Source organism: Cucurbita pepo, chromosome 4 (genome assembly GCF_057944985.1).
Source record: "Cucurbita pepo subsp. pepo isolate OVF chromosome 4, ASM5794498v1, whole genome shotgun sequence".
Classification (NCBI taxonomy): Eukaryota; Viridiplantae; Streptophyta; class Magnoliopsida; order Cucurbitales; family Cucurbitaceae; genus Cucurbita; species Cucurbita pepo.
In genome coordinates, this window is record NC_141801.1 from 497,933 (window position 1) to 507,463 (window position 9,531).

General features: G+C 38.6%; 2 protein-coding genes and 1 pseudogene across 3 annotated transcripts; 1 reads left to right on the forward strand and 2 right to left on the reverse strand.

The window, feature by feature from the left end:
- Positions 1-1,147: 1,147 nt before the first annotated feature.
- On the reverse strand, positions 1,148-4,340 carry LOC111794047 (putative L-type lectin-domain containing receptor kinase VII.2 pseudogene; annotated as a pseudogene). The gene is made up of 2 exons (XR_015420527.1): positions 1,747-4,340; positions 1,148-1,682 (listed from the first exon to the last, which is right to left on the reverse strand). The product of XR_015420527.1 is annotated as a putative L-type lectin-domain containing receptor kinase VII.2 pseudogene (transcript).
- Positions 4,341-6,183: 1,843 nt separating this feature from the next.
- LOC111794046 (uncharacterized) lies at positions 6,184-7,599 on the forward strand. Its single transcript, XM_023676158.2, has one exon. The coding sequence runs from the start codon at positions 6,429-6,431 to the stop codon at positions 6,930-6,932; it is 504 nt and encodes a 167-aa protein (XP_023531926.1). The 5' UTR covers positions 6,184-6,428; the 3' UTR covers positions 6,933-7,599.
- A 63-nt stretch (positions 7,600-7,662) lies between these two features.
- Positions 7,663-8,595, reverse strand: LOC111792943 (uncharacterized). Its single transcript, XM_023674575.2, has one exon. The coding sequence runs from the start codon at positions 8,480-8,482 to the stop codon at positions 7,796-7,798; it is 687 nt and encodes a 228-aa protein (XP_023530343.1). The 5' UTR covers positions 8,483-8,595; the 3' UTR covers positions 7,663-7,795.
- Positions 8,596-9,531: the final 936 nt, after the last annotated feature.

Below are 9,531 nucleotides of genomic sequence, written 5' to 3' on the forward strand. Positions count from 1 at the left end.
TGGCACATATTCGTTGGTCGTCATCGAATCTTCGGCCTGATTGGGGAACCGCTACAAGACAAATGTACCCCAACATATTATCCAATAAATTGAAATTTGTAGGAATTAATTTATATTTAAGGAAACATGTTTCATTCATTTTTAAAAATTGATACGGATTTTTCGGACCCAAAATAAAAATAATCATATAACATTAATATATATATATATATATATATATATATATATTTAATTTTTAATAAATTTTTGCAATCATGTTTTAAAATAATAAAAATTAGTTCAAAACCGGTGGAAAGCCCATTGGAAAAGACCACGGATGGAGTGATTGAATAATTCATATAATAATAATAATAATAATGTTTTTTTTATTAGGAATAATATCATAAGAAATTAAATATAAAAGATCTTCATTAATTCTAAAAATTAATGTTAAATAATTATTTTTAAATAAAGTTTTATACCTTATAATATAATTATAATAGAGATAATGATAAGGCCGAGCCTATTTAAAAAAGAAAATGAAAAATCTTATCCATTTTTTATAATAAAAGAAAATATTTAATGAAATGTATATAAAATATTTGTGCTTTCCGCTGTTTTACTTCGAGAATCTCGAGGGGCCTAATCATAATTAGCTTTTTTTTTTTTAATTAATCAAATTGTCATGGTTCATAGTTGCAACCCACCCACCAACCCTAGGTTGAGTTAGGGGCTAACTATGGTTTAATTATTTAAATGAGGAATCTTAATAAATGATTTTTTTAGAAAAAGAGAAAAAAAAAAGTAGGAATTATCTTGAAAATATCTACAAGTAAACATAAATCAATTGGAAAAAGAAGACTTTTTAGCTCGATTGTCGAGGTCATTCATAAAGCCCAACTTGTTGCTCGATCACTTTATGTGCTAAAGTAGCTTTCCATGTAGATTCAAAATATCTCAATGTCAGATTCATCGGGACATGTTATTAGAAGAATGTTGATATTTATAAATCCTGCGAGTTGCTATTAAGAATCATGAAAGGATTTATCCCGAGCTTGCATAGGGTTAACTTCTAAGAAAGCACTTATTGATTACGGAGAATCGGTAACTTTTCAGGCATTATATGAAAGATCTTTTCTATGCGTATTGGATTGTACTCTTGTCACGATGGTCTAACGTTGTCCAGTCATTCATATCTTGTATTCAAAAGAAACATTAGAAGAGAAGACATGCCTCCAAAGCTCCTTAGACTACGTACACTTTCATTAAAGTTTATGTGTGTCGGGATCAGGATAATATCATTGAAGTGCTTCTAGCTGTAAAGTTGACCTTTGAAGCCAGCCTCACGTTACCTTCATCTCAAATATTGCTTCCTTTAGGGGGCAGGGAACAGTATGATGTCGTAGATCAACTTGAACGTGCGTGCTATTCCCCTCTCTCGGTATCCAAGGATCATCTCAAATTTGAACATTATGCATCATCTCAAAAGCTTTATGCTCCAAGTAATGTTTTTCCAAGCAAATGAAAGATTATATCCAATCGAAGCATGAAGGATGGCAAAGGAGCCTCCAACTTTGGGCGAGTGTAGAGAATTTGTATGTGCAATATCATGTGTTGGTGCGAATTTCATACCTTGGCGAGACGCTGATGTGATGCTTGAGCTCGACCCGACTAAGTTCGGGTATGGTGCTTGACCACGTCCACTTCGAAGCTTAAGTTAGTATAAAGTTTGAGATGAAGATGAGGCAAACAAAGAGTAAGACGTACCTGCTATCGGTATCCCATCATGCTCAGGGGTCCAGTCGAAAAACCACGGGTCCATTGTCCCTACCTCCGAGCCAATCGTCTCGAAAGGATAGGTAAAAGAAACATCAGTGTTCCCTAGTCCCCAACTTGACATATCCGAGCTAAACATTGTCGGGGAAAGAAGGAAGCAATCGAGAGGAGACCAACCTTAGTATGTCGGAGTTCGAAAACCACGTGCAAATGGGTTGGAATATACAACACGTCAAAGGCTAGATACTAGTAAGGTTAACTCCAATTCTCATAGAAGAGGTTCCTCCATATCGAGCCTCTAATTCAAATCTTTCACACTAAGTACTTCTTTTACAAAAATGAATCAAAATAAACGGGTAACTATAATCACATCATCTAAACATAGTATAGACACTGAATTTACATAATGAAATCTAAGACCGAATCCGTCGTCCCTGTATTAAAACAATCAAAGTTCAGCTAGCGACCACTCTTTAAAACGTCTGATTCAACGAAGGATGTTGAAGAAGAAGATGTTTTGATTTGTTTAAACGTTCGATGATTTGAGTTATCTCCGTTTATCTCACCCAAAATGTTCATAACTTGTTGCATTGTTGGCCTTGCACCAGCCTCAGGATGTGCACATAATAATCCCAAACAAACCATTCTCTCCATTTCATCAATCTCTTCTCCAACCTCTTCAACTTTCAATCTCTCATCAACAGCCACTACCAGCTCATTCCTCTCCATTACTCCTCTCACCCAATCTACCAACAATGGCTTCCCTTCTTCCATCGCTCTCCGCCCACAAACCACCTCCAAAACCAACACCCCGAACCCGAAAACGTCGCCTTGCATCGATACTCGTCCTGTTCGAACCACCTCCGGCGCCAAGTACCCAACAGTTCCCACCACTCGCTTTTTGTCTACCATTCTCTTGTTGGGTTGCATTCGAGCCAACCCGAAGTCTCCTAACCTTGCGTTCATGTCCTTGTCGAGTAGCACGTTGTTTGCTTTAACGTCACTATGTATAACCTTGTAATCCCAACCTTGATGCAGATATAGCAGCCCCGTCGCTACATCGCTCAAAACCTTCATCCTTTTCTCCCAACTCAGCGTCGTATTCTCATCACACTCGAACAACTTCTTGTCTAAACTTCCATTTTCCATGAATTCATACATTAAGATCAAGCTTCCCTTCTCTTTCTTACACCATCCTAAAAGTTTCACTAAATTTCTATGTTTTAATCGTCTGAGACTCGAAATCTCAGCCATAAACTCCCTCATTCCACACTCAGTTTCAACAGAGATTTTCTTCACAGCAACCTTTGATCTCCCTAATTCCCCTTTATAGACCATTCCATTACGCCCAAAGCCAACAACATTGGCCTCTGAGAACCCATCAGTTGCTGCATAAACATCATCATAAGCAAACCGATGAGGCCAATATTCCAACTCCCAATCTTCAATATCATCATCCATTGGTTTCTTTGTTCCCCTTCTTTTGATAATTACAAGAACATAGACCACAATACAACAGATGATCACAAGCCCAGAACCACCCACAATTATCCCCACAATGAAAGCTATTGAGTTAAAAATAGAGTCATTATGAGGAGCAAATGATGGCAAATTCGTTCTTACTAAAGCATCACCAATTGACAAATTAGAGGTACTAAAACTCCATGATAATATCTTATGGCTTTGAACTAATTGCCCTGTGGAGGCTGTAAATCCTACAAACATCTCATCCAAAAGCAATTCAGAGAAATTCACAGACAGAGATATCAATGGTTTTCTAGGCTTTCTCATTCCCAATTCAGCCATTGTAATATTAACCAAAGAGTTTAAGCATTCAATCCAAACCTGATAAATTTCTCCATTGTTGATCCTCAACTCCTTGAATTCTCCATGTTCATTCCAAACCCCTGCTGTAGATGAGGCAGTAGACTGAAGAGAATTCAAATCTACACCCACATGGTTATCATTCGAGTCGTTGAACTCTTGATTTTGGAAGGAATCGAACTCAACAGCGAAGACATGGTTATTAGGGTTACCATTAGTGGTGAAATTGAAAAGCCCCAAATTCTGAGCCGAGCTCGTGCCATTGATTCCAGTAGAAGGTGTGAAGAGAAAGGCGAATCCATGGCCGGGGAGATGATTTGGCTGTGGAGTGACGGAGAAGATGAAGGAAGTTGCAAAGGAAAAAGAAGAATCGGAGAAACGGATCGGGATTTTGGAAGGGTATAGAGCACGGCCGATGGTGAAAGTTGAATCCCTTGTGAGAATAAGAACAGATGAATCAACGGTGGCGTTGCCGAAGAGCAGAGTATTAGTGGAAGTGAAATTCGTGTTGAAGATGAACTCTGTAGCGGCGACTGAGATGGAAATGGAGATCAGAATCGAAATTACGGCGCAGAACAGAGTGATTGAAGAAGAAGACATGATTCCTGGAAGAAAAGAACGATTTGGAACGCAAATGGGAGAGATTGAGAGAGAGAGTTGAAGCAAAAGGACGAACGGCGATCGAGTCAACGAAAGCAGCCATGGGACGAGATTGTCAAACCAGCCATGAAGTCGATTGGTGGAACCAGGATTTTGGGTCATCGTTCAAGTAAGAAAGCCTATAGAGAGAAGCATTAGTTCATACGCTCTGTTTGGCTTGGCACGTTACATATAACTATCAGTGTCACAGTTTTTAAATGCGTCCGCTAGGGAGAAGTTTTCAAGCTCGATTGTTTCGTTCCCTCTTTAACCGATGTGGGATCTCACCATCCATTTTCCTTGAAAGCCCCACGTCTTTGATACCATTTATAACAGTCCAAGCTGAGTCCCAGTATCTTCGTAGCAACTTGACCTTGATTATAACGGGCGTTTTGACTTCGTGGGCTTATAAAACCTATAGTAAGAGACTAAAACGAACTTTTTTTTCTTTTTTTTTTAATGTCACAATAACACTCGTTTGAAGTACAAAAAAAGACATCAATGATACTATGATATCCCACATTGGTTGGGGAGGAGAACAAACTACCATTTAGAAGGGCGTGTAAACCTTCCCCTAGCAGACGTGTTTTAAAGCCTTGAGGGGAAGCCCGAGAGGGAAAAGCCCAAAGAGGACAATATTCACTAACGGTGGGTCTGGGTTATTACAAATGATATCAGAGCCAGACACCGGACGCTGGCCCCAAAAGGGGTGAATTTGGAGGCGGTCCCACATCGATTGGAGGAAGGAAAGAGTGCCAGCGAGGACGCTAGACCCCGAAGGGGGGTGGACTGTGATGTCCCACATTGGTTGGGGAGGAGAACAAACAACCATATGTTTTAAAGCCTTGAGGGGAAGCCCGAAACGAGAAAAACCATTTATAATGGTGTGGAAACCCGCCCCTAGCAAACATGTTTTAAAGCCTTGAGGGGAAGCCCAAAAGGAAAAAGCCCAAAGAGAACAATATCTGCTAGCGATGGATTTAGGCCGATCAAGAGCGAAACCACTCTTAGCATCCGAGTTGCCTTGGTGGGTAGGAGTTTTCTAAAAGCTCATACCTTTATTTTTCTCTTGTCTTGTTTTGTTTTTTCCCCTTATTTTTTATTTTTATTATTCCTCTATCTACTTTTTATTCTTTTTTCAATTTCTTTTCCAATTTTTATTCTTATTTTTGTTTTTTTTTTCTTTAATATGATTCTCCATTTTTATATTTGTGTTTCATATTGTTTCCCTTTATGATTTTTTAGTTCATTATTTTATTTTTATCTATAATAAATAAAAATAAATAAATGTATTATATTTTACGTTGTTGAGTGGTTTCTTAAGAAATGTAGGTTTATTTACCGAGAAACGAGAATTTGATTTTGACCTTAACACGACCATGTCTATTCGGAGAATCACGATGTTCTATCATTCCCAAGTTTTAGTCAAACTCATCCTCAATTTCTCTTTCCGACCCAAAGAAAAAAAACTTGGATTAGGAGATTAAAAAAAAACATCAAAATCTTCTTCTTTAACATGCTTATAATTATAATGATCGAACAAATATTCCCTTTAATGAAGAGCACCCTACAATTATTTTAAGATTCTTTTCTTGTTCTTATTAATGATTTTTTACGGGAATATATATAATCAGATGACTCAGATGACTCAACCCAAACCATAAACGTTAGGTGGGGTTAGATCTTTTTTTTCCTTTTTCAATCTGGGTCGGATTGAATTTTTAAAAGACCGAAAATTTAGGTCGATTGGCTCGTTGACACACCGACCAACTTGAAAATAGAGTTATAACCCAACCCAATCCAATCCAATCCGACCCACCAAACCAGACTATTACATAAAATTTTAATTATTAATCTAATGTGAGTTTAAAAAACCAGCAAAAGCTGAACGGATAGCCCAAACCAAACTGTCATTAAGGGGACGGGGCAGTCCCTTTGGGTTACTATGTTCATACGGTTCATTCATCCATTTATTGGCGCGTGGTGAACACGTTCGACCAGAAACCCTTTGGATTGGTCCACAGAGTCAGTTTGGCACACAGGTGAGGAGGTTCGCGTGAAGTTTCTTGAGCTTCTTTTGCTTCTTTGTTTAAGCTTCATCACTGGGCGAGCTGCTTTCTTAACGCCGAAAGAGGAAGGGAAAGGGAAACTCTCCATCAAAGGAGAAAGCTCTGAAAATCACAGAAGATTAACAGATTTGGAAACCGGGAATGGCAGACAATAAGGAAGAAGACCCAGAAACAATCGCTCCTCAATGGTACTCTTTGATTATGAGAGTGATGAGCAAAAGAAGAACATGGGTATGTCTTTTTGTTCTGGTTTATGCCCTTCTTTTGTCTTCTTCCTGGAATTTCCTTGTTTCAATACTCTCTTGGTACAAATCCCAAGTGGAAGTTTCTTCTTCTTCTTCCTCTTCTTTTGGGTGGCCTGCGATTTATGCTTCTCTGCTTCTTGGGGCAGTTTTTGGGGTTCTTTCCATGGTGGCTGCACTGGCTGTCATGGTGCCGGCCACCCTTGTAACTTGGATCACCATTGTTGTGCTGCTTTACTTCTTTGGGAAGCCTAAGAGGGCGTTGGTGGTGGAGGGGAGGAAGATTACTAAGGAGATTTTTGGGGTTGTGGCTAAGATTTTGTTGAAGGAAGGGAATTTGGTGGCTGCTGTTTGTGCTGTTTTGGGGTACTTTGCTTTGTTTAGGAAGAGTAATGAGAGTTAGAGGCTAATTTTGGTGGGATTGCGGGAGGATTTGGGGGTTTTGATCAAATGGGTATCTCAGATTTGTGGTGATTTTGGTGTTGTTTGTTCATACTTGTAGGTGAAGCGCAATGCCTGGTTTTAATGGTTTAGATCTTTCTTGTAACTTTAGGGTTTATGGGTTCATATGGATCATTGCTTTCTCTCCAGAAATGCTTCATAAACTTGGGATTTACAGATCTCTTTTCTTTGCTAATGGATGGAATACAGGGAGTTTATACTGATTCATGTAATGAAATGGTCGATTTTAGAACATGGGTTGTCTGGGATTTGTTCATAATGATATCACTCAACTGTTTGATTCAAAGATATGATGGTTCTGTTGTCATGGAGCAAACTTGGCTTGAAGAACAAGATAAGAACAGTTCTTTCTTTGTTTTGAAAGAAAATGATCTTCATTGAACTGTTTTGGAAGAACATGAACTTGTTTATCTGTCTTAGAACAGTTCTTTTCTTTGTTTTTGTAAAGAAATTCAGCTCAGAAAGGCTTACAAATATAGCTTGCTGATAGTCTGGGTTTGAACATGTTGATGTATCATTGCGGCATTCTATCAAACACCTTGTATGCAGAAAGTTGAGTTCTTCACAAAGGGTTCTCTCTCAATGTTCATCCCCGAAAGTTCTGATAATTTGTGTTTGTATTGGTGTTCTTCCTTCATCTTAGATTGAATGCTTAAGATCGACCTTAACAATGGCAGAATCCACATTCCATTTTCATATTTTCACAGTCAGAAACCAACATTACAGATCTTGGCCCAGTTTTGAAGAACAAAAACTGAAAAAGAAAAGCATTAGAAACTAATAGTCTATACTCAGATTCCGAAGTCAATTTGATCTACGCTTATTAGCTAATCTGGGAGAAGTTCTAGTGGCAGAAATTGAATCATTTTCCAGTTTTTTTCCACTACTCTTCCCCTTTGTACTTTGATCGTTAATCTCCTCAACAATCTTCATTACAGATTCATCGATCCCATTGACTTCCAAATTTCGATCCCTCGAACCTTTCAACTGGTTCTTCTTCCCCTCCACAGCGACTCGATCGAAATCATCTCCCAGCTTCTTCACCAATCTCCTCTTCACAACCCTAATTTCTTCCTTGTGCTCACCAACATCATCCTCCTCAGCGTCAAACAATGGCATCAATCGCCGTCTCTTAGTTGCAATTGGCACTGGCGGTGGTGATACTGATTTCGACTTCTTCGACCGGCGAACAGCATCGTCTCTGAGATCTGAGTCAGATCTCTCTGGCGTCTCTACTTTCTTCTTCTTAGCAATCTTCTCACGCTCAGTTCGAAGCTTGTTGATATTGCCTTCGATTCGACCCTGAAGTCTCAGGCGATTGAAGCTGAGACCTCCCATTGACCAGTGAGCCTCGTTCGCCCATGAGAGAAGCGGATCGAGGACCGGCGTGGGTGGATCGACACGCTCATCGTTGAACTTGACGTCGGTGTAGTAGCGGGGACGGGGGAGACTGCTGCCGTAGAACTTGCCGGGTCCGAGAGGAACAACCATGGCGGAGAATTGAATGAAAAATCAAGAGAAAAATTAGGGTAATTCAGAGGGATTTCAGAGAAAATCGAATTGGAAATGGATGATAATTGCAGAGATGTCTTAGGGTTTATATAAAGAGAAAGGGAAATGGCGGGAAGAGCTGATTTTGGCGCTAAGGTTGTGGCGCCAGTTTTTGGAATGCCTTTGCTTTGCTTTTGGCAACTTATTCACTGATTCAATGACTCAACAAAACATTATATTCAACAATAATATAAATTGGCATTTGTTTTTTTTAACCTTTTACTTGGGGTTTGTCGTAATAATTTTATTGTTGAATTATATAATTAAATAAATATTGAGGTTATTGAATTAGGGTTAGATTAGGCATTTTTTAATAATTTATTTGAAGACAGATTGAATTTGATAATTTATTTCAAGATATTAACCCTAAATTCTAAACCCTAAACCCTAAATCTAAATTTTAAACCCTAAACCCTAAATTAATCTAAATTCTAAACCCTAAACCCTAAATTAATTTAAATTCTAAACCCTAAACCCTAAATCTATTTTAAAGTGATTATATCGTGGTAGTTTCGTTAAATAATTTGTCTGTAATTTTTTTTCTTTAGAATTCTACTCTAACTGTAATGACCCATGCCCACCTAGCAGATATTGTCCTCTCTCGATTTTTCTTTTTGAGCTTCCTAGGGAGAGATTTCAAATATTACAAGGAATGATTCGTTCCCTTCTCCAACCAATGTGCAATTTCACAATCCATTCCTTGAGGGCCCAACATTCTCATTTGCTCACCGTCCAATGTCTAGTTATGATACGCTCAAGGCTGCTGACATATATTACTCGCTTTGGCTAAAACAAGCAATATCTATTAGCGTTGGACTTAGGTCATTACAAAGGGTATAAGAGCCAATCACCAATAGGTTGTAGAGGGGAATGACACGTACTTCATAAGGGTGTGGAAACCTTTTCCTAACCAACACAGGCTAACAATAGACATAATCTAAGAGCATTTTAAAAGAGAATCATATTTGACGCGAGATAAATAAACGCAA